This window comes from Cloeon dipterum, chromosome 1, assembly GCF_949628265.1.
Source record: "Cloeon dipterum chromosome 1, ieCloDipt1.1, whole genome shotgun sequence".
Classification (NCBI taxonomy): domain Eukaryota; kingdom Metazoa; phylum Arthropoda; class Insecta; order Ephemeroptera; family Baetidae; genus Cloeon; species Cloeon dipterum.
In genome coordinates, this window is record NC_088786.1 from 31,136,334 (window position 1) to 31,160,727 (window position 24,394).

General features: G+C 41.1%; 2 protein-coding genes across 7 annotated transcripts in view; both read left to right on the forward strand.

Annotated features, from left to right (window-relative positions):
- LOC135934275 (high affinity 3',5'-cyclic-AMP phosphodiesterase 7A-like) overlaps positions 1-2,738 on the forward strand; it is a 65,245-nt gene extending 62,507 nt beyond the window's left edge. For 5 of the 6 annotated variants that reach the window (XM_065475897.1, XM_065475893.1, XM_065475896.1 and 2 more), the window contains 2 exons: positions 1,272-1,409; positions 1,478-2,738. In XM_065475897.1, the coding sequence (XP_065331969.1) occupies positions 1,272-1,409; positions 1,478-1,518 (179 nt within the window). In that variant the 3' untranslated portion in view covers positions 1,519-2,738. Of the gene's footprint in view, positions 1-1,271; positions 1,410-1,477 lie in introns of those variants that run through there. The other variant, XM_065475895.1, reaches the window with a different exon arrangement.
- Positions 2,739-6,444: 3,706 nt separating this feature from the next.
- LOC135935598 (uncharacterized) lies at positions 6,445-24,363 on the forward strand. The gene is made up of 6 exons (XM_065478063.1): positions 6,445-6,696; positions 18,095-18,184; positions 21,146-21,552; positions 21,612-21,745; positions 21,808-22,003; positions 22,068-24,363. Exons 2-6 carry the CDS (start codon positions 18,103-18,105, stop codon positions 24,039-24,041), a joined length of 2,793 nt encoding a protein of 930 aa, XP_065334135.1. The 5' UTR covers positions 6,445-6,696; positions 18,095-18,102; the 3' UTR covers positions 24,042-24,363.
- Positions 24,364-24,394: the final 31 nt, after the last annotated feature.

Consider the following 24,394-nt stretch of genomic DNA (forward strand, 5'->3'; position numbering starts at 1 on the left):
CCTTTCGCTTTTCCCCCGTCATGAGAGAGAATTTTTACTTTTCTGCATCGCACACTTTGAGATTTTCGAACATCTGGGACCACTTGTTATTTAGTGTGGAGCCAAAGTGATTTCCTCTCTTTCTTCTCCGATTCTCATACGTGTAATTTCAAAATAACAGTTTTGGTCGTGTTTGTTATTCAAGTGACCCAAATAAAATTTAAGGCTGTTCGTTAGCCAATTTGAAATTAAATTCCATCCATCCCTTCAGCTTTTCCATTCCCTGCTTTTGTCAAGACGCACTTTACTGTGTTGAGTGCCAAATCAAGCGCAATAATAATGCAAAAAATCATAAATTTTGACGTGCACTCTTCACAATAATCTAGTTTCCACTACGACAAAGAATAACATTGCCTGCCCGGGCATTTTATCTAACGCTAGACAAGTATGCGGGTCTTTAAACCTAGATTAGCGATGAGATCTATCACTCGACCACTCGAAAACGACTTATAGGAGGAAAATGTTAGGAAGTAAACTCATTCGCCTTCACCCGACCACTGATCTATGGTAGAAAAGTGTTTAAAACTCGGCTCTGAACCATTTTTGTCCCTTCACTCGACTTCCCGCGTATTTTAAATGTGAGAATAATATTAATTAAAAAAAAGCCAGAGAGAAAAACTGATCGCGAGCAAGAGAGGAATTTTTCATAGTCCCGACGTTAGTTGCATGTAACTGCGTGTCATATTGAGTGTGGGCCGTAAGACTCTAATAAATTAAGTATCAATATGAGGAAAGAAAATATCATGCGCTGTGTGAACATTGTGTACATACATATTATATATGAAAAAATAAATCCGCTGGGAAAAACACGCACTTGGCTGAGTTGCGAAAAAAAGTGATTTTTGTGTAAAAGCAGAAGATGATGCGTGTTGAGTGTGCATTTTTTCGTTCTGACGAGCGTTCGTGTTGTTGGACTTTGCTCTTTTTTACCTCTTTGTTGAACCGTATTGTTGCCGACGGACGCACGGGGCTCCTGATCTCCCCGCACAGAATTGTTGTTTTTCCGCATTCTGTTCGTTTTAAGGTGCGCGTCGTGCAGGCATTTTTATGCATTTGTTTGGAAAGTCCCTCTTTAAGTAGGTGTATGGAGCTGTACTAACGATGATTATTATTGTTGAATATACATTGGCGTTATATTCCAGAAGTAAAACACGTGTGCTTTTTCATTGTCTCTCTCTCTACACTAATGCCCCTTTGAAATTCCTTCGATTTTTACGCAAAAACTGATACAGCCACCTGTGACTCCGTCAGCTGGACGAAACATTTGGGTCGAAGATTCTCAGGTGGCGGCGATACCTTTGAGACTGACCTGGCCAAGCGATTCTCAGGAAAGAGACGAGGATCCCTCCCAACCGAGTTGAGACCCAGAGGTACGTTGTTAGCCAACTGCAAATCGTATTTTTCGCTCATAATTCAGTGCATACTTTCGCCGTTTTAGAAAAGAGGGAAGGAATAGTCCTGCAGAGCCTGAGTAGATAGCTGAGCAATCAAGAACCAAGTGGACCTGAACTGGACTCGGGAGCATGAAAATGCAAGCACAACTACCTGCCCATTTTATTTTTCACCCTATCATTATATTTCCGCTTGCGGCGTGTTCAGCCGTGCGGGACTTAAAAAGTATTTTATTTTACCTGTATGTTTTGGTTTTTAAAAGTATAGATCATTGTTTTTAATTTATATATCACACACACACAATAATAAGAAAGTGTCAAACGAAATATTTGCATCATCCATATTGGACGTTCCAATAATACACAGATTGTGTGTCATAGTTCGGTGTGAGATTAGCAGCAGTCAGTGTAGTCTGTTAAAATGCTCTATACACAGGATCATAAAAAAGACTGTCACTTTCACGCAAAAATCAATAATCGTTTACAGAAATGCGGAAGTGTCTAAGAAAAATGTTTTGTTGGATTTTATTAGTTTGCGAGTGTGGTTACACATTCGCAAGTTAAAAATGAAAAAAATACCTTCAGTATTGCGCTCTTTTAAGTTAATCCTGTTTTTGTATTATATTTGTTGGACAACCCACACATATCAAATTTCCAGTGCGTTGCTCCTCTCAAGAATCGCATTTTTCGGCCAACAATTGCACAGAAGAAAATTTTTGGGCTTTACAAGTCGAACTGGAAATCAAAACCTGCTTAACAAATGAGCTCTCATTAATCTGCTTTTAAGACATGAAAAGACTGACAGGTAGTGGACATGTCAAACGAATCACGTTAATGAAAGAGCGAAGAAAACTACGGCGGCGGAGCCCCAAACGTCTCTCAGGTTAAACCTTTCTCTAGCAGCGTACTCAGGACCAACTCAAGGAAGCAGCAAAAGTTGGGCACCGCTCGTCACCGCGACGCGCTACTCTTTTTGAGCTCATTGAAAAACTATTCTCTGAAACGACACATTTTGTCCCGATTTGATGCTCTGTAAACATAAATATGTAATTGGTAGCTATGTATCATGGATGTCGCGATTCCTTTGGTCGCAGATCGATCATGCAATTATTGTGCTATATTCTTTGATTTTAATCGTTGTTGCATTCGTTGGTTCTTTGAAAATGCCACTCATGATTGTGTCAATGGGACGAGCATTCGTTTAACACAGGTACTTGGTAATAAATATTTAAATGTGGCCAACCGAAGAGATGGCTCGAATTTGTTTGAAGCTTCTTTCTCAATAAAACCGCCAAATATTCAAATCGAGTCTATTTTAAATCTTCCGCTCATCCTCTCAATGTATGCAAAACGCGTGTATGTTAATGAATTAGTTCAATCCTATTGTATAACGCTTCCGATTGATTACCATATAAAGCTGTACAGGAATTTGATTACGTGCCCACTTATAGAGAGAAAGGTCTCCCTATTTTGTCTGGCGTATTTTGCAATATCTAATACGCAGAAACTTCCGAAACCAATTAATAGCGTCATAGTACGCTGCTTAATTAATTTCGTTTGGCAGAGAAATGTGGAAGCCTCTACACTCTACAAGGAATTTCTGCTTTCATGGAATGCACACTCCTAACTCCAACCTGTCAAATTGGTATTTTAATTAATACGCGCGAGCTGATCGGTGCGTGAAGTAAAATGTGTTTGTAGCTTTGAAAATGAGGAGTCACGTGTGGAATGAAAAAATGTTTATTAGAGCACTCAGAAGCGATAGCGGCGGGCAGATAAGTAATAAATGAGCCGTGTCCTGGCGCATGAACGGCGTGAGCCATTAACGCGCGGCTAGAAGACATCAGGGCTATCATTCTCACGAAAATTCGATTTGGTTTTACTCTCGTTTGGAAATGAGGCCAAGCTATGCGTTAGCTATCGCCTGTCTGATTTTTGCGAATAAGATATTCTTCAACTTTAGCAAACTCGTGAGGCATCTCTTACTTTCATCAAATCCTACGCTTCAGGTATGAACTGTTCTCGTGGAGACAGGTACGTAAAAAGTTATGATCTACATAAATGCGTACAAAAACCTGGAATTCCTCGACGTTTGCAAACAAATGTGAATTGCAACTTAGTCAGGAGTAATCTAGCTGATTAATTATTCAAAACGTTGCCTTTTTACTAGAATTACGTTGCAACCTTCGCGTATTGATTAATTCGGGCCGCAGGACAGAACTCCCCAGTAGTTACCCTCCCGGTGAACTCGGTGAAGCCGTGCCCTTTCAGGATTTTTCTGACACCACCAACTTTAATTAGTTCCCAAAGTTGGAAATGGAAAATTTAGAATTTACATTAAAAGAACTACTTCTTATAAAACAAATTGAATTTAAATAAATTTAATATTTAATCTATGGATTTAAAAAATGAAACTTAATTTTGATAAAATATGAATTTTAGACGAGCGGCTTTAAGATATTTAACGCGTTTGTCAATTTGGAATGGAATCCATTGTGGTACCATGGTGGATTACTTAACGCGGTTTAGAAATACTGTCGTAATTACAAGGTTCGGAAATTTCCACAGGTACCATAAAGAACTCACACACATGACAAAAGTCGAAATGTTTTCCCGTGAAATTGTACGGAGAAAGATTTATTTTTAAAATGGAAGATAGTTAAAAATACACAATATCCAACAAATAAGTGGCATTGAGGAGCACGAAGCAGCAAATGGCAAAGAGGAATAAATCAACTCGGTGTTGATATACAATTATTTGCGGTGTGTTAGCTAATATACCTGCATTAAAACTGTTGCAAATGCACGATTCATCTCATTCTAGATGATTATTTGAAATTGCTTCCAAGTTAATGTTTCTTGCTGAACACGCGGCTAGGAATAGAAAATTGATCGTGAGTGAGTGCCCGTTGCAACGGATGCCCTAATATTACGTTAGTTACACTTTCGCTGACCCCAGCTGGCCCCTAGAATCTTATGCAACACACACCGATCTGAATAAAATCGTGTGAATTTAATAATGGGATGCGCGGAGACTATGACCTCAGCACCAGTAATTTCTCCAGCGCCGTTTCCACCGATTGTAGGAGCCAACTTACAACGCAATTCACATACGTGATTTCAATAAAATATCATTGTTATGTAAATCTTTGTAAGAATCAGTGAAATAATCGTAAAAATGGGCGTTGCAGAACTCGCATGATATCACGAGCTTGCAAAATAAAAGAATCGATTTTTTTGTTTCTTTAAAACTTTAATTAAATCATGCCTTTTGGCTATTTCATAAATGAAAGCAAAAAAATGCTACAAAATATCAAATGCATTTTAAGTATACCTTCAACACGAATGAATAATTTGAACACTTCTTTGAAGTTGTATAATTTCGACTTTGTAACAAAAATCGTGAGTGGAGTTGACATGAAAAACTGTTCCTTCAAGAACAAAGAGGCGTAAAACCGTATAATCCGCACGAATTGCATAAGACATCCGAAAATCATGAGCGAAATTCGTGCAAACACCAACGAGGTGTAATAAAAAATGACGAGTGTATTATAGTGTGTTACAAATACTACTGGCAAAAATTCAAATTCCCTCATAAAAAGTTGTGCGTCAAAAACAAGGAAGAGTAAATCGAGGACGGCGTGAATTAATCTGGGTGCATCAAGGTTGTCGCCACTCCTCGGATGGGAAAGACAACCACACCCTTTTCGCTTCCTAGAAGAGACGATTTTAACGCCCTTAAGGCACGTTAATTTGAACAAAAGCCCGACCGCAATGGTTTTTTCGCTGATAGATGAACGCGATTCAGGAAACCAAAAGCTGGCGAACTTTAATGCTGCTAAGTAATTGCTGCTTTAGATTGCTATCGAAAAAGTGTAAGTGTGTAAAAAGAGTAGCGCGTTTAAGTTGCGGTTTGGCTCATTAAATCAGTGCAGGTTGATTGGTAAAAGGGAAAGGAGGCGGTCGGCCGAGTGGGAGACACTTCTTGTATTGCTCGGGTCGAGCAGAGCAATTGTTTTTCTCCCTTCGAAAGGTGCTGAGGTTTGAACCTGTGGCCCCCGAGTGGAGAAAGTCGTCGTCACGACGTCCTTTGGCAGGTGCACCAATGCCGAATTTCGGTAAAAAAATTCATCTGATCATCGACCGATCACAAAAGATACACGCAAAAACCTGCTGCTTGAACAACCGTGTTTTAATTATTTTTATCTTCGGCCAGGCCTTATTGGAGTAATGTCAATTTTAATTAATGTCATTCCTTCGTCTCTAAAATGTACGCAGGATTTTTTACTTGTTTTCAAATGAATAAAATATAATGCCCAGCATTGATACCGACCAGAGCCAGCAAATAAAAAAACGCGTAAATGGAGAGAGAGTATGATGTTCTTTGTCTGATAATTCCTTTTTTGTTTTATTATTATATAGGCATACGTATATAAACGAGAAGGATTAGATTTGACTTGTCGTACTACAAATGAAAAGAGAAGAGAGACACAAACATTGCACATGAAAGACATTTTTATTAAAAATATCATGAAAAATAATGAGTCTGTTATTAATTATCGACACAGAGAGAATATTTTTCAATGAAACCTTCCTAATAAAGCAAATTCATCACTCATTGTAAGCTTCAAAATATACCTCCAAAATTCCATATTCAAGAATCCAAATCGCCCACCAGCAAACAAAAGAGGCAAATTTGATGTTGCAACCGTGGAAAATCTTTTTAATTTATTATTTTCGAAATATTGACAACAACACGTCAAGGCTGAAAGTTCAGGTCAGTGGTGAGTAACAACAACTCCCACAATGGTCATCTTATGAAATGCGAATCGGGATAATTATTCTCTAAATCAGTGATAGCCCGGAGCGGTGTTTGGAGGTTGGATTGAGCTTCGTGCTGAGGCTATTTTATAAGTTGATATGCAGTGGTTATTATATGTTCGCGGTTCGGACGGCGCTTTAGAGAGTTTAACGAGGGGGGATAAGCGAGAAGAGAGGAGCGAGCCACCGCCGCCGCCGCGATCATTTGCTGCCAAGGAAAGTTGCGATTCAGTGAGAGAGAAGTGAGTGAGTGAGCTGCGCGCAAGGCCATGGAAACCTGAGGTTCTCGCTGCTTCACTTTTGGTTTTCAAAATCCAACTCGAGTCCTCTTCGATCGACCTGATGCCCAGCCCCTGCGAGTGGTGATTTTTGCAGACAAACAGCGAACACCTTCCTAAGTGCAGTTTTGTGGATTATATTTCGCGACTGAGAGTTTCCCTTGCAGGTAAGACTCGTAAATTGCTTCCCCTATAGAATTTGGGAGAACTGGGAGAGTTCAACGACTGCAGTTTCTGTGACGCCAAAATCAATTTTCTGCTGAATAGGATCATTTTGGGAGCATAATTCAGCGTTTAATTGCTCTCGACATTGGTCTTTTGTGCAGACAGATCGGATTTTCCTCGGTTGCACGACGCCAATCAGCTTTGTGAGAGTGCTCTTCTCTGTTCAGTGGTCGATATAATATGCCTTCTCGGGCGGCGGACACCGATACGGCTGCTCATTTTCAACAGATATGAACGACTTTCACGCATGCATGCAACCGTATAAGTAGAAGAGTCTCGAAATATATAAATTATTGGTGATCATGAAAGGCACTTTGCCCACGAAACCGATTCAAACCCTATCTCTGTGAATTTATTTTCAAAAGACACTCACTGCCCTTGATGACGGCTAAAAAGCAAAATCAGTTCCACCTCGATTTTTCTACAGTTTCGAAACACTTTTCCTCTCACTGAGGCTGCGATAATTTTCCCGCACGCACCTGTTGGCACCTGAGCGATTTTTACAGCCACACCTCGGCCGAGAGAAACCGCCCACTCGTGCGTATTTAAATTGGTCATTTCGCGCATACCAAATAGCTGTTAAGTTTTCGTTTTCACTCGTCGCGAGTGTAATTTTCTCCGTCTTTTGAACATTTATTTATCCTGAGAGCGTTGTATAATTTGCGCGCTGTGAGATAAGGAGCAAGAAGTGCCGCATAAGTATTCACATCACACGCAGGCATAAAGGTGCTCCGTGGCAAAGGTCGGCTCACCTGACGCACGTTCACCGCATAATGGCTCGAACACGCAATAAATTTCATTTTCCATTCCAGCAAGCAAGTGCTCTGTATTTGCGTCTAAAGCAGTGAGATCAAGTACGGGCTCGCAAATCGAAGGACGAATGGGGCTGGGCTGGCACTTTTTTTCTGCACACAAGTTGCACAATTCGAGCGTATAAAGAAAGCTGCCGTTCTCTATGTATTGAAGCAATAAACTTGCTTGTCGGCTGAAATTGTTATATTTGGGTTGCTGGGTCTCCGACTGGACAAAGCGATTAACTTCTACGCAAGGTCGCTCTGCTCCAGCAGCCTGAATTCCATTTATTACTTGTGACGACAAGTATTGAAAGAGTCACACTATAAATGGATTTAACTGTTGCCAAGGATCAGAAAAAACGTCTTATTGAATTTTAATTGACGTACCTCGCTTAGAATATTTCAATATCTTTTTGTATTAGATTTTTTCCTTAGAGGTCTGAAATTAATGATATCAGCATGTGACGCAACAGTGAGCCATACAATATTCGCGCAAAGTGAACATTTACAGCCTATAGACGTTTTCAATTGAGGCAAGCTTCTAAATAAGGATCCAATCGGATATAGCTCAACTTCCTGCCGTTACGAAACTTAATTAGAAACCTAATTGAATAATATTTGCGATTATGTCACGGTGACCACTTATAGAGAGAAAGGTCCTCCGTTTTCATCGGACGCTCAACTTTTGCCCATTATGAAATAATTATTTTAACCTGCGTACGCACGCAGTGGTGCACAGTTTTGTGTTGTCGACTGTTCGCTCAAATGGGAAAGTGCTGCATGATTGGCCAAGTCAAGTGCTCCGCATTATCCCGAGCGTACATGGCCTGCGTCTGTGGCGAGTCAAGGCTAGCAGCTCTGGCAAAATTGGATGCTGCCCCGGGGGCTGTTGGGATGCGCAGCAATCCGAACGCCCACCTGGCCCGACCTGGCCGCGGCCACCCACCAACCCATCCGTCTGGGCGAAATTGTTTTGCCAATATCGCCTCATAGTGTGCGTTACGCGCGTCTCCTCCATTGTGCGTGGTTTCACTTTCATGCATTATGCAGACGCGGGTGATTTATAGGAAATCCAAAAGGCTGGCTGGCTGGCGCGTCGGCGAAATAAATTAGCATCAACTTTCTAACATTAAGAGATACACGGCTGGCGAAACGGAAGGAATTAGCCCAATATATTGCCAGCGTATTCGCCGCAGTTTCCGCAAGAAAATGCATCGACTGGCTGCCGAAGAGAAATGCCATGCCGCGCCGTCCGTGGGAGTGCAATATACCGCCAATTATCGCGCGGTTGCTTTTATTGTCGCAAAAATTTCTTTCCAGGAGATCGGCGGCTGCGCTAACTCGTGGTGTGTGGAAACGCTGGCCAATTAATTGGAAAATTAGCAGCGGGGTCTCGCATCGGCCGTAAAATCAAAGATGTGTTGCTATGCGTCCCAATAACCCGAATTTTCTCCGTCAGCAGCAGTGTGTTCGATCGCGAGAGTCGAAATTTGCGCTTCTCGGTCCAAAGCACTTGCGATTATTTCCCGTTCGGCTCTACAAAATTGGAAAAAAAAAATTATTTCAAGGTCCCGGCATTATTAAATAGATGTGTTTCTGTTGTGACTCAAGGCCATTGAGATCAGGCAGCAGCTATGCTCATTTTATTAAAATAGCACTAAACAAACGTATGATTGATCTGATTATAATTAGAAGCTCTGAAAATACATTACGGTCATGGTTGGGTTATGGCCTTGCATATTCGGCTTGTACTCTCCTCCTCTTGAACTTCTCTTTTTCCTGTTACACAAGAGGCCGGGAAAATCCGGGAAAACCCCTTTCTGAAGTCTATATCATTTGGTCGGGCGTGAATATTTTCAATTGAACAAAAAGGTTTCGTGCAGCTGTTTGGGCATGTGTGGATATCAATCAAAACGCAACGACTATAATAATCTCCTATAATAAATTCGAAATTACTATTATTGTTGACGTACAAATTTAATTATTGATAGCGTGTGGGTGCTTGTAGCCACACATTTTGTGTACAATTCTTTATAGTTATTGATATACGGCTGAAAAATGTGGCCGTGAACATGTGATAAGGACGCGCATGTCAACTTTAGAAAAGAGTTATTCGCGGTTTCCAACCTTGGCATTTTGCATAAAGTTCGTGATGCTCTTTCTTTTAGGCAGAAATAATTGACTCCTTGTCATAAACATATACTCACTTCTGGCTTTCCCCTCGTTTTTAATGTTTTTGAAATGCACAGGAGCGCACCTTGACGCCTGCCTGTGTCCGCACGGTACCGGCATCACGCGACACATCTCACCGCTGAAAAATCCGAGTTTGCTGGCACGAAATGTGCCGGCAAAACAATAAAATTGCTTTTTGCGCTAACCGTCTGAATGCCAATTTGCCAGACAGTTAAGCCGCGGCTGCGAGGAAAGCTGGCGATAAGTGTCAATTAAAGCGGCTCGTTTCAACAGAAAATCCACAGAGTTTATGTGTGAAGGCTCAAGGAAAATTGTCCTTTTAAAGCTGCTCACGTATTTGATGCTAATTCACTATAAAGTGTGAGTTCAAGAGCACTCTCGGTTTTTCCTCCGAGTTTCTTCGAAGGAGGAATGTCACTTTTATCTTAAGAATGTCAACTGTTTCTTGAAGAGAAGAGGAATTTCTCATTGAAAAAATGTTGGAACAGAAAATCTAATTAATTCTTTTTGTATACATTTAATTTCTCCTTTCCAGTCGAGTGACAAAACGGAATCAAAGATGAAATCTCTTGTACGCAACGCACACACCGCTGGGTTTGCAAAGGCTAACCCAGAGCAATGGAACAAAAAAATGTTTATTTGTTGTTTTCTTTTCCTTTTTGAGGTCACCCGCTTCAATGTTAGAAGCACAAAGAGTTAATGAATAATTTTGCGGTTAGTAGCCGGAAACGGAAATTGGTAAAAGTAGAAAGAGAATGCAGTGTGTGCGCGCGCGGAGGATAAAGCGAGTGAGACGGGAGATAGATAAAAAAAGGTGACTTTGCAGTGCAGCTGATGGAAACATTTCCATGACCTTGTGTAAATGAGTTTAAAAGCTTCCCGAGCTCACAGACATCAAAACCAGCCAGCTCGACTTTCTTTCTACGCATCCATTCATTATGGAAATAAATATTTACATGCATCTCCGCTCATAAATATGTAAAATGTAGTGTTTGTCTGTGTGACTTGAAACTGCTTCCGCCGGAATTTGCATTTTTTTATCAGAAATCACGGAGGCTCATTGTCAGATGCACACACAATGAATTTCAAAGGCTATTAACCAGCTCTAGATTCAGTTCCAAATTTAATTTCTAACTTATAATGTCTGTCATGGCCAAATAATCTTTGGTGTTTTAAATATTGTTGATCAAGACCTTTATATTAATTAAAAAAATTCTTGAAATATTTTAATTTTTTGTAAATGAGGATTTTCGAGGTTAAATTTAAACGCTTTTTCGGTAAAAATGAATTAATTGCACACAATGAAAACTTACTTTGTCCTTATTTGATATCAATATGGTTATACGCATCAAATAAAATTTTAAAAAAATGAATCTCAACTCTTCAGTTATTCGAAACAACGATTTCAATTCGACCAAACTTTCGATTCTTCATCTTATAGCATTTAGGAAACAAGTTTATCCATAGATGAGAAAAAAACTCAATCAACCAAATACACGTTTCGCTCTTTTTTATAGAAAGACTTTTCACCGATTCCTTTTCATTCTAAAAATAGCGTTCGGGTGTCTCAGCTGTGAAAGGAGCCTAATCTCTCGGTGCAAGTGGGTGTTGCCGAGCGAAAGAACGGAGCTGGCCTAGGCAAACTAGATTTGCCGAGAGCCAGTTCTCAATCTCAAGCCAAAAAATCCGCGTCGAATTGCTAACGTCCTTGCAGACGCGAACGATCAACCTGCTCCGCGGCGCAGACATTCTCTCTCACTCTCATTGAAAACTCGCGTGCTCCGCTCTGCTGCTGGCCGGCTGCCGTTTCTAGGACAATTTCACTGCTACTGTCGCTGCGTTTTTCAATGCTGTGTGAAAAAAACACGGCTACTCGCTTCTGCCTCAAATCACGGACGGCGAGCGAGAGACGAGTATAATAATCACTCTCTTGCAGACACACAATTCACTTGCAAACCCGCATGCGTGGCTTTACTCTCGCGGTCGGCCCTAATTGCCGCACACGATTAATTAGCCAGGTGGAACGAGTCGCCTGAAATGCCTTAATTTCAAAGCTTGCTCTCTTCATGCGCGAGCGAGACTAGAATTCTTGATCAGACGTGTTACATAAGTTTGCTTTTATGCGGTTTCCCTTTTTGGAATAAAAATTTACATGAAAAACTGTTCAGTTTCATAATGCATTATGTTTGCTCCCTCATTTGAGAAAAATAATTGAATTTAAGGGCCAAAATATTGTTATTTCCCCGTTGGTGTTTTCAAATTTCCTATTTCAGGCAAAAATTGGGCATTTTGGGTAATTTTAGTAAATCAAAACTCTTAATCAAACTTAAATTTATTTGTTACATAAAAACAAAATTAAAACCGACATTTCTAAACCATCAACTAAGTGCTGCACACATGTCAAAGCAATCATTAGCAATTCTAGTTTCTAAACAACTTCAAAATGTTTTAAAAAGTTTTTAAATGCCAAATCAAATTTTTACAATTTTGTTTCATTTTGTATGTTCACAATTTTTACTGCCTGGGTAAAATCAAATTAGATTCTAGCTATTTAATTGAGAATGCCAAATTACTTACTCTTTTTTAGACCCTTCATTTTCAAGTAACTTCTTCACACTCTCGTTAAGCATGGTTGAGAATAAAAAAATTACTCTCTAAAGTACTCAGACAAAAGAAAAGGAAAGGAGAGCAAAAACGTCGAACTGCGTTATCACAATTCGCGTATCACCTTAGAAACAAATGAATAGATCGTGTCATTGCACACAAAGCAACACAATAGCCCGCGAGTGGAAAAGAAAGGTGCGCTAGACCGCAGGCCGGAATTAAACAACACCCGAGAATAAGAGAGCCGTTGCATCCCCCACCAGAGTACAACGCACAAGTACATTATTAACCATTTCATTTGTTGTTATCACACTGGGAGGAATTCGTCGAGCATATAAAAATGTTTTGCAACCGCGCGCGGCGTTGGCAGAGGAAAGTGCTGCGCGCTGGGATAAAAGTACGCGTGTAGCCCGACACGCCGCTGGGCAAAGGGTTGGGCCAAACTCACTCACTTAGCGCCGCGTGCACTTCCTATACGAGTGGGAATTGCTTTCCCTTTCACCCGCTGCTTCTATCGACCATGTGTCAAACGGCGTTTTTCCCCTTTCGTTGTGTCTTGACGCAGGAGCAGAGAGATAACTAATTTTTGTGGTCCATCGCCACAGGTGGTCCTTCGCTCGCAGACGCATTTCTGCCGTTTTTCTTATCTGTTGCGCAACGTCCTTCTGGCTTCGAGTATGTCTTAAGTGGGCTCTCATGACCTGCCACTCCGATCTGGCACACGTAGACCTAGTTTCATGCAAATTGGGCCTCGCGTCTTGCAACAACTCCTGATTGATCCAATTTCCATTGTTTGCAGTAGGAAAGAGCCTAAGAAATTTTAATTGAAGGCGTGTTGCACTGAATATTATTGTTGCATCCAGCCAAAGAAATTCCTGGTTCCCATCCAAATGCTTGCTGTAAAAGAGCGTTTTGGAGATTAATCTTCTCATTTAATCAAATGTAAAAGTCGTTGAGTGTCGAAATATTTTATAGAAAGTCTTTATGATAAATTTTAACGCCGCACAAAAATTTTAAGGTTTTGCAATAAGTTAAAAATTAATTTACGCAGGATAAAGTGAAAAGATTGCAGGTGCTTTCCATGCCTCGGAACCAAAATTGCAAATCGAGAGTGAAATGAACAACGAAAAGGGAAATGCTCTGCTTGAAACCGGATCTACACGGCGCCTGTCTCTCGCCTGATCCCTGCAGACGTGAATAATAAAAATTCCATCGGCTGCCTATAAGCACAATAAAAACAAGCCACTAACTTCAACATTGGAATTTGGAAAGAGCTGTGTGTAATTCCTATAAATTCCGGCTGATTTATTTCCACCGCGTTTCAAAACGTCTCGAAAGCAATATTTACCTTGATAAGAAGTAATTCCTTACATAATGGCTCCTTTGATCCGCTGGCTTAGTATTGTTTATGGCTGAATCACTCTCACTTTTCGTCATAGCTAGCTTGAATACGCGTCGAGTGTGCGAGTTTATCCTATGTGTGTGCTAATAACTGTGTGGGAAGTAGCTGAAAATGTCATTACTTTAATTGCATTACGCTGCAAATTGACTCTATGAAGGTAATGATGCAATTGTGGACACAGAAGAGAGTTCCAGGAAAGGTATAACCCGAGTCATTAAAAAGGTGTTTTAATATGCAAAACATGCTCATCGTTACTCGACGGAAAGCCCCTTGGTGTTAACCTAAATCATGAATTTAGCAGAGAGGAAAAATGACAAATCGGTACAATATTGTGATGCAAATGTCTGGCGCCTCGGTTAATTATGAAAGCTAATGCGGCTGACTTTTGCATAACGAATGCGATCTTTTTCATCAGTTTTCACCGCGAGGTTGCGCGAAGAAAAGTAACAGATGATCGCAGTCGTCAAACTTGTTGCCGCAACGGCATTAAAGGCGACGCGCTTGGAGACTCGTCTAGGTGACGTGACCTCAGGGGAGGTCACCGCGCCTGAGTACACCATGCAGAGAAAGTGAACCGGCAAGCAGCCGGCCGGCCACCTTCGGCGCAAACGTGTAACCGCATACTGCTCAAACTCATCGTCTCGTAATCGTTAAATTGCGTCTTTAAAAAATTCCTTACCATATTGTTGAGCTCCTAAAAACGCCAAACATTTGAAGCCCATTATGCGGACTTGATTTTTAAATTTCAGGAGAAGCAGGGAAAGAAACTAAGAGAGCTCTACTGGATGCAATTAATTTATTGTGATAAATTTTGTTGCTCATTGGCTTTTCTTAAAAAATTCTGAAGATTTATCACCCAACTTGTTTCATATACTTTGAACAAATATTAAAAGGCATCTTCAATCTGGCACGAAAATAGCGTCATTTGGTGAAAGTTGATTGTTGTGACTTCATCATGTGAGCATTTTTTTGAAACAGCATTACCTCTATAGATTTGCCACTACTTGATTTTTTTTTCAAAGAGGTCAATCTTCTCATTTCGAGCATACAATGCATTATGTACTATCTGTGTCATCACTCTACATTTCGCCAATCATTTTAAAGACAAATCTTTTTGCCACAAGAGCTGGTTTTTATCTAGAAACGAAAGAGATTTGCGCGGCTGCTCCCCGCTGACAGACAAATGACGGTCATGGTCGCATCTGCCTATATTTAACGAGCCAGCAGCTTTCTTTGATTCTGTCCTCGCGGAGGAGAAAAAGAAGACGCACAATCATCGCCGAATGCTCTGCTGGTGTATTAGCATCCGTGTGCCTAATGGAATTAGAATATGATGTAGAAAAAAATCGAGGCAAATGGAACACACTCTTGAGATCATCATCATAGTTGAAAGAAAACAGCCGGATTAGTTAAATATACACGAGCACATTTTGCGGTTACTTTTATTCTGAATTGAAATGCTTACTCTTGGCGTCTATTGCACTTGACACACTTCTATGATATAGAATCCACTATTAATTTGTGGTTTCTGTTGTGATAGACTTTCATTATCGAATTTCCTCTGCTGGAACGTAAACTTGCTTGGAATGGAGACAAACACTGTAAAAACGGAATCTCATATATATTATTTACTAAAAAGGAGCAGATCAGTAATTTCTTTGAACACTTAAATCGGGTAAATTGACTTGGATAGAAAATTTAAGATGCTATAGTGCTACAAACTTATTTGCGGAAGCGGATTAAAAAGGAATCACAATAAGTCCCAAAAGGAGAGTAAAAATTCAAACTAATAAACCATTACTCGTACAAGATTTGACATGCATTTTTCTTGCGCTCTCGTGAAATGCTTCTCTTTCAGTGTTTACTCTAAAATTCGCCAAACACGGTTGACAACGGATCGTCTTTTTGTCACCGAGTGGTATTTTCAAAGAATAAAAAAAGGCTAAAGTAGCCGATCCAGCAGAGAGAATAAGTATATCACGCGCGGCGCGCGCGCGAGCATTCAGTCGACGCTAAACTCACTCTCACTGGTCACGCGTGCCCGCGCGCCGCTTGCTCTCAGTGCGCACAACAGACGCCGGGGAAAGTGACACTCGCTCACACACACCAGCAATATGTAGCAGTATAATTTATATTTCTTTCTGCACGCCGCCGAGCGAAAATCAAAATGCCAATCGCGCCAGCGCTCTCGTAATTATCAATCGGCAAGTTTGTCCACCATCGGCTCGAATAACAAATGCAGTCGGCGTGCGCGCGCCGTGGTTTTGCGATTACGCCACCGACGAAAGTGGAAACAGTACTGTTGTTCACCTTTTCGAGTCCGGGTGTGATATCATCACCGCGGGGAGAAATTCGATCCATGCGGCCAGGGTTGCCGTTCTTTTCAAACAAGATTTAACATTAATATTTTATCGCATATTTCATTTTTAGTAAAACGATAATACCTTAATAATTGTTTTCAAATCAAATACTCGACATAGGGACAAGTATTTTTAGTATTTGAACAAGGAGAAAATATAAAATTCAGGTTTGGATAATCCACTTGAAAATAAATTTAGCAGGACCATATTTTTAGGCTTTTTTCGATTCTCCTAATTGCCGCACGCGATTAATTAGTTGCGTGCTCCTTAAGAAGTAAGCAAGTTGTTGGTGCCTATTAATTCATTACAAAATAAATCATAAAAAATATGGCTTTTCACCAAACTTTCAAGAGATTTTGATTTTTAAGAAATTAAATCCTGAAATTTTTAACCCCTCGTTTAAAAACATTTTTTCAACAACGCATGCGAGAGAAAAGTTTATCTATGCAAATGTTGCACTTGAAGAAAGCACACTACAGGCTCTATGCAAATTTATTCTGGTGGCAAATTCGCGCCACACTTTCTTAGTTGTTGTGCGACACTTTAGCATGCCTAAGTAATTTTCTTTTGTTATGGCTGAATAGAGAGTGAAATCTTGACAAGTTTTCTTTTCCCTGGCACCGACGAATTAAATGAAGCGTTTATTATTATTATTTTTTCCTTCTTATTGATCGCAATCAGTGGAATGAAAAGTCGTTGCCGGTTCAATGGTTTCGCTTATTTACAATTTTTTCGATCCAACAAAGAATTGTTTTGTGTTACCTGTCAGTTAAATAAATTTAAAAAGAAAAGGTGTGAAGACCCAAAATTATATATGAGAATCAGGTCTTTTGCGGAATGACATGTGCTTGAAATTTCAGTTTCTCATCGCACATTATGAGTGGCCTTGATTTTAACTTGAAAGTAGAAAATGAGCTCGTGGAATATTTTCACAGGCAAATTTAATGCGCGAGTGATGCACGCCATTAAAAGTCCCGCAGACAAATTGCTTAATTTCCATATACATCCAATTTGATTTCTGGGTGGAATCAGCACGCTAAAGTATTACTTTGTTTTCATTTTAATAATAAATCAATTCACATTTGGTTGCAAAAAGAATGTTTAGTTTGACATCTTGTTAACCTTTTAGCATAACCCGAGTTTCCAACGCATCTTTCTTTGTTAAAACGTCTGCATGAGAAATTTTTAAGTAAACATGAATGCAGCACTTTTCATATCATGAGCTCATCTCGTGTCTGCTTAACAAGCTTAAAGGTATTTTTTGCATTATAACAAACTCCCAGACAGTGGCTTTTACTTTTTTTCACGGCATCATAACTGGAAAATGTGTAAAATATTCAAATGAGCTCGGCTGTCGTGCGCGCTTTAGCTACTTATTCAGGGTGCACTTGAAATTCGCAGCATTCCTGATTCTAGAAAGTTTAATTGGGTAATTGCACTCATGTCTCTGCGGACAGGCGAGCTCGCACGTTGAAGTCGTAAAGAGCACCACGCCCGACTTCTCTGCTACTGCTGGAAAAATAAAATGAAATTTATATGCCAAACACGCTGACCATGACCAGTATCAAAGGCGCAAATGTATGCCTGACGTGTTTATTATAAACAACTCTTTATTTCCAGAGGAAAAACTATAAGCGACATATAAAATTAATTGATGCAAAGTCGTTCTGATTGAGAAATCCCTTGAGTTGCACAAGACTCGATAAAAACCAATTTCTAATGGGGAAGGCGCTGAAATTACAATGGGTGCGTTGCATCCTCACACGGCACTGCAGTCTCCCAGCAGATTCCCATGCAGGCTTCCCAAAGGGTCACACGCAAGAATAGCCCTGAAACCACATAACAATTAGTCCTCTCGCCGTCGCAGACAGATATTTGAGTCGTAATTTTCTGTATAATTGAGCTCATTTGCATCCATCCTGGGAAGCGACCAAGCCTGTCCTCGTATTTAATAGTGAGATGTTCTAAATTGGATCTTGTTTTTCAGGTAGCGGCATGAGAGGCCGCACAGGCATCCCGAAGCGGCACCATGAACCTGCGCCCTCGACTCTCATCCTCTTCGCAATCCTATTTGCAGGCAAGTTGGCTTTCTTTTATTATATTTCTCAAATTGCTATTGATAAAAATCTTCTCCCAAAGTTAGAAAACTCTTCATGCAACAAGATGCACTTGAAAAATTTCTTGTCACATACACGGCATTTTATATTAATATGCAGTTTAATGTATTCATTATTCAGTATCCATGAAATATCAAGCCATTATTTAACTTCTAAATCACGTTTATTATCCCTGGCATGAAACAAAAGCCAAATATGTTTCTAAAACATCATGATCTAGAAAGCAAGTCACGTAATAAACACAAAGAATGTGCAACATTTTTTCGAAAAACAAGCGCTAGACACCTGACAATCAACTAATTAAGTCAGGAAATTACGAGTGAGAATTTTAGTATCTGAATGATGCGACTGTTTTTTGTCGACATTGTTCCCCAAAACAAACATTGCAGCGAAAAATGCAGATTGCATAGCTTTTACTCTTACGCAAGCAGTAGAAAAGTCTTTTCTTCGCGCAAATTTAATTTTCCCACAGTACGCGCGAAGAATATTCGATGGTAACAAGCGTTCTTGTAATGTTATTCAAACTTCACAGAGGGAAATTACACGATCTCTATCTAACGAGTGTACAGCGTCTTTTATTAAAATGAGAAACTGACGACGGTGAGTTTGTGTTTGTAGCTTGCTCCGATGCGCTGAACGAGATTCTAATCACGATTCTTGGAAGCTAAACAGGAGTGTAATTCGTTCTTGCATAAAAGCTTTGAAGAGAGCAATAGCCCCTGAAGACCACTGACCTTCCCGTGCATTGTGCACAAGCTTGGATTCAATAACAAGTTCAACGCCTTTGTATAAACGGACGCGCAAACACAAAATCGCAATACAAACCCAAGCTTTATTTTTTTTGCGAAAACGTTTGGTATTATTTGTTGCCCTGTGTGTTTGGCGGCATCAAAGCGTAATGATTTTATGCTTTTTTACTCTTTTTCATTCAAGCTGATCATGGCTGAGTTTTCGGGGAATTATCTGTAGAAAGCAGAGCAGTTTCATTTCCGTGCGCTTTGAGTTGCGTAACACGCAAATGAAACTCTAGGACGGTTTCATTAATACATATTTTCGGACAAGTCGTGCGATTCGCTGATTTGTAAACAATGGCAAATAATGTTTGTTGTGTTTGCTTCACTAGTCACGACTTTATTTGGAAATGGAGTGAAAAAAGCACAGAGAAAGGACCGACAAAAAAAGAACTTTCGCCGCTATCGTGATAGAAAAAAGCTAATAACTAAAAAATGAGCACTCGCCCAAGGTCTTGTCGCACGACACCTTTTTGACTTTAGTCAGTTCATCAACCACACCACTTTCGTCAGTCAACCTTGGAAGACAGAACGGACGTTATGAAATATTATTCACTTATTCTAGATTCAACCCAAACAAATGGTTTTTTGCTGAAAAGCACGCCCATGAATTGTAAAATCTGAATTTGAAATTTATCATTGTGCAACATGAATGTTCGTTTGGAATGAACCGCGCCTTTCACGGTGCATAATTTGTATTGTTCTCCCAGAGCAAATTCAACTTGCAAACGGTGTGTGTGGGACGCGAGCTTTACTTCCAAATGCATTTGAACTCTAAATGGTTTGAATATAATGGTTGCTTCAGAGAGAACAAACTGTTGTCTCTCCATTCTATTCAATTTAATTCTCCTAACATGTAAAAATTAAAATATCTGTTAAGAGATATCTCGTTGAAACGGATATTAATAGTTAAAATTAAATTGCGGCGGGAGGGAATTCCATTGTTGCGGAATGAAAAAGAATGCAAACCGAGGTCTGTGCGCGTGCGAGAAGGACACATAATGTGTGCTCGCCGGCCGCATTTCTCGTTACTTTGTGAATTATTATCCTTTACGTTGCATTTATGCCCGTTTCTCCATCGAGACATTTCCTGACGAAAGTCAATGTCTTAAAATTTGGAACTCCAGCACAGAGTAGGTCAGTGATACCATATATATACTAAGGTAGTAATCAGTTATGATCTTGACTGGCTTGCGGCTGTAAATTCTGCTCTAGTTCATGGAAACAACTATAAAGCAGCTAGGCCTGTGATATGTAAAAGAAGGCGTTTCATGCGAATGATTATATAGTGGTCAGCTTCAAGATATATCGTACTTTTACTTAACACGCGTAAAATTAGCAGCCACCAGAGAAAGGGAAAGGTGAATCAAGCGTTAGATATAAAAATGCCTCTGCGAGCGTGTTGATTAGAGAGTTAAAAATGAAGGTGTAAAATTAAATTCAGTGTAAACTAGAAGCGCTGTTACGCCGCTGCATCGCAAATTAGTTAATTAGAAATATTGCACGGACACTTGACTAAAAGAAAGTAACTCATTTAAGTGAAAGAAACAAGAATGAATGAGCCATGAAGATGCGTTTTTTTTGCCGGTTGAAGACACCGAAAAAACGGCTGTAGTGTTCACCAGGAGGTTCTGCGGGTTGAGCCAGTGGCTGTTGCGAGGCGGGTCGCGGCGCGCGGGGGCTGTGCATTGGGTTGCTGTGCGGCGGGTTGCAGCACAACATGTTCTGCAGGCGTCAGTGTTATCCACGGTGCTTTTCTGTATTTTTGGAAGCGCTGATACACCGCGATGAGATTTGTTACGAGGCGCAAACCACGTAGTTGTTATGCTCGCTGAACTGAATAATTTTTGCGGCGCGTTTTCACTCTTTATCGCTGTGATAGAGACAGGAAGAGTTTCGCAGGAATTTTTAATTATTTCATTTTTCGCTAGGTCAGCTGCAAGAAAGTTTTGAAACTCACAATCGCAGAGTGATAAAAAAATTAAAAATTAAAGAGCATGTATATGTTATAGTTAATTATATGGTATATTAACAATCTACAAAGAATAAAGTGGCTTATTTTTATTTGATCATTTATATTATTACTTGCTCAAAATATAAAATATTCATTTATATATTGTTTCATTCCAGGCTGTGTGGCAATCTCGCAAGGAGTTAGTGCGAGCGCCCTTGTTAGAAGCAAGACCAGACTTCCAAAGACTGCGGCAGCAACTGCGGCCCCCGTGGCTGAGGCGGCCGCTTTAATTCGCCAACAGCAGTCGCAGAAAACTGAACTGGAGCCTGAGGAAAGGGCGGACAACGTTGAAGAAATTATTTTAGAAGAGGAGGAAGAAAAGCCATCCGTGAATGCAACTACCAAATCGCCGCTGACTGGCAATCCGCAGGTGGACTACAAGTTTGATCCAAACTTGCCGAGAGAGTTGAATGGCTTCAATTTGAGTGACTATCCCTTCTTTAGTTCTGTGCCAGAAGATATTGAATTTAAATGTGATGGACTTCATGATGGATTTTACGCTAGTGTGAAACACCATTGCCAGGTGAGGTCTTCAAATATAAAATTAATAGCTAATTTGATATCAATGAATTTTTATGGCAGCTTTACCATCACTGTCTGTACGGACAACGCTACGATTTCCTCTGCGCCAACTACACTGCTTTTGATCAAAAAACATTTATCTGCCACTTTGTGTCGGAGATAGACTGCGTGAACTCGCCAAAACATTTCAATAGGTTTGAAATGGAACATTTATTTTGTCAGTGAGATTTCATTTACTTATATAAAATATTTATAGGAACGAAGCGCTGTACAAACAAGATACCACGACAACTACTAGTACAACCACGACAACCACTCCTGCACCACCACCACGAGAAAGGGAAAGAGACAGGGATGGCGGCGGAAGAAGGGGAAACAGGCGCAGACCGCGTCCAAGAAGGCCCACTTATGATGACGACGATTACGAATACGACGATTATGGTTCCTATGATGTGCGTTATTCAATTTACAGAATTTACAATATATATTTTGTACTCATACAAATATTTATTACAGGATGAGCCATCTCGAAGAGAGAGAAATAGGAAGCGAAGGCCAAACCGGCAACGAGAAAAATATGACGACGATGACTTCGAAGATAAAGCGCCAAAGACAAAAAGCACAACTACGGAAGAACCGCCTTTGCCCTCAAAACCAAATAAATCGGTCTTTGAACAGCCCAGAAAAGCACCGCGCATCAAGCCACCGGTGCCATTGAGTGAAAAGGAAAAGTACGCTCGACCTGGCGACGACGCCCCGTCCGAGAAACCACCTGCTAAGGCCACTGAAGAATATTACGACGAAGACGAAGACCACGCTCCTAAGAAAACCAAGAGGCCACAGTCGCAGGACGAAGAAGAAGACTTCAGGAGAACTCCCCCTCTGGGAGCCAATGGGCGCCCTTTGAGGAGAAATCGACCTGCCAGACGCCGGCGTCCAAGCATGAGACCGTATTATGACGAAGACGATTATCGCGACGATTACAGGCCAATGAGAAAGCGCCCTTACAACAGAAGACCAGCCTATGATGATGAATACGAAGAGGATATGCCACCAAGAAGCAGGAAGCCCGCCAGGCCGAGGCACAGGGAATATGAGGACGACTATGATGTCGAGGAGGCGGAAAAGAGACCCTCTAAGAAGAGCACTACTACCACAACCACCACAACTACTACCACCACAACAACGCCCAAGCCAACAACAAATCGACCCAGGCCATCCACGACCACTTTAGCTTACGATGACGAGGAATACTATGAGGATGAGTTCTATGAAGACGACGAGCCTGTTGTCAAAAAGCCCCAGACAACCGATTCTGCACCTGAAGCTTCTTCTTCATCTACTACGACAACCTCAACCACCACCTTGCCAACGAGTAGACGCCCATTCGCCCCAAGAGTAAAGCCAGCTACGCAACCACCTGAGACATCGCTTAAGTTTACCCTTAAGAATCCGACCGAAGCTGAGAGTGAGCGCGAGTTTTCCATTGATGACTATGTGAAAGCTGCAACTCGAGCACCATTTGTACCGTCCAGTAAACACCCTGCAAAACCAGCTACCACCTCATCCCCTACAACCACAACCACCACAGTTGCACCAAAAACCAATGTGGTGAAAGAGAGGGTGCCTGTGGATGAATACGAAGATGATGTAAAGCCTCAAAGTCAATTTTCACCAAGAATCCCATCAAAGACAGTCGAACTCACTAGCTATGCTCCAATTCCTTCTAGAACATCCAACAGGGGATCAATTAAACAAGTTGCCACTTTCACATCGCCAGAAGCAATTTCCAAACCGTCTAGGTTCCCGGCTAGGAACAACAAGCCCGTTCCTGTTGACCAAGATGAAGAGGAAGAGTACCACACTATTAGAAAGCCCGAGATTAAAAACGAGCCCGCACAAAATTTCAAAGCGCCTGCGCCCCCTCCACGAACAAGACTGTCTACGACCTTCCTGCCAAGAGGGTTGAGTCCCGTTGGAGGCGCCAGAAACAACGTGAGGCCTGCACCGGCTTCTATTGTGACTTTGTATGATGACGAGGACGACGAGGCTTTCAACGACGCTTTGCACCCCACGGGCGCTGACAGCTCCGCTAGCACCGTAAGCTACGTGCCTCAGCAGAGACAGTCGACCAACCGGCTGTCCCCCATCAGAGGCTCGCAGCAGCAGCGAGTAGGACTCGAAACCAGAGGTGCTGCTCAGTCGGGCTTCTCGAGAGATTCAGAGTACGACGACGAGTCTGCTCCATCCGCCCCGTCAGCGCCAGCCGGCAGGACAAGCTCGCTGCAGTCAAGACAGCAGTACCAGCAGGAGGCGCCGACGGGATTTGACGCGTTCGAAAGGCAGCCGACGTCCAGTGCCACCTCCAACACTTTCCGCTCCCAATCGAGACAGTCGGCGCCGAGAGGCAATAGTAGGCCTCTGGCGGCGGCTGCCTCCTCGACGCAGTATCAAGGCTGGAGCCGTGATTACTATTACCCCACGTACTGATCAATGTGATATCGACGATGTAAATAATTTTATTTCCCGTGCCTTTAATTAATATAACAGTTGATCAATCTAACAAGTGCTCGCGGGTTAAGGGACAAATAAGCAAAAGTGTCTGCCGCTTACGCTTTCTTCGCGAAAGTGTGCCCTCATTTCGTGTGTATATAGCTTTATATCGAGTTGTTTTTGGCCTGATTCGTGAAATGATACCAGTTTTTGGATGATTGTGTTTTTGATATGAGTTGGTGGTTATGTCTTTAATAAAAAATTGTGACCCTCGAAAAGTACTGTACTATTTTAATAAAGCAGAAATTATTTAAAAGGATCGGCCCCAATGTTTAACACAAAATGCAACC

Bases quoted from the DNA above. Each gene is read 5' to 3' on its own strand.
- LOC135935598 (XM_065478063.1), top strand. From the start codon at position 18,103: ATGAGAGGCCGCACAGGCATCCCGAAGCGGCACCATGAACCTGCGCCC. The intron at 21,746-21,807 runs GTTTGAAATGGA...AAATATTTATAG, and splicing joins TCGCCAAAACATTTCAATAG to GAACGAAGCGCTGTACAAAC. The intron at 22,004-22,067 runs GTGCGTTATTCA...TATTTATTACAG, and splicing joins ACGATTATGGTTCCTATGAT to GATGAGCCATCTCGAAGAGA.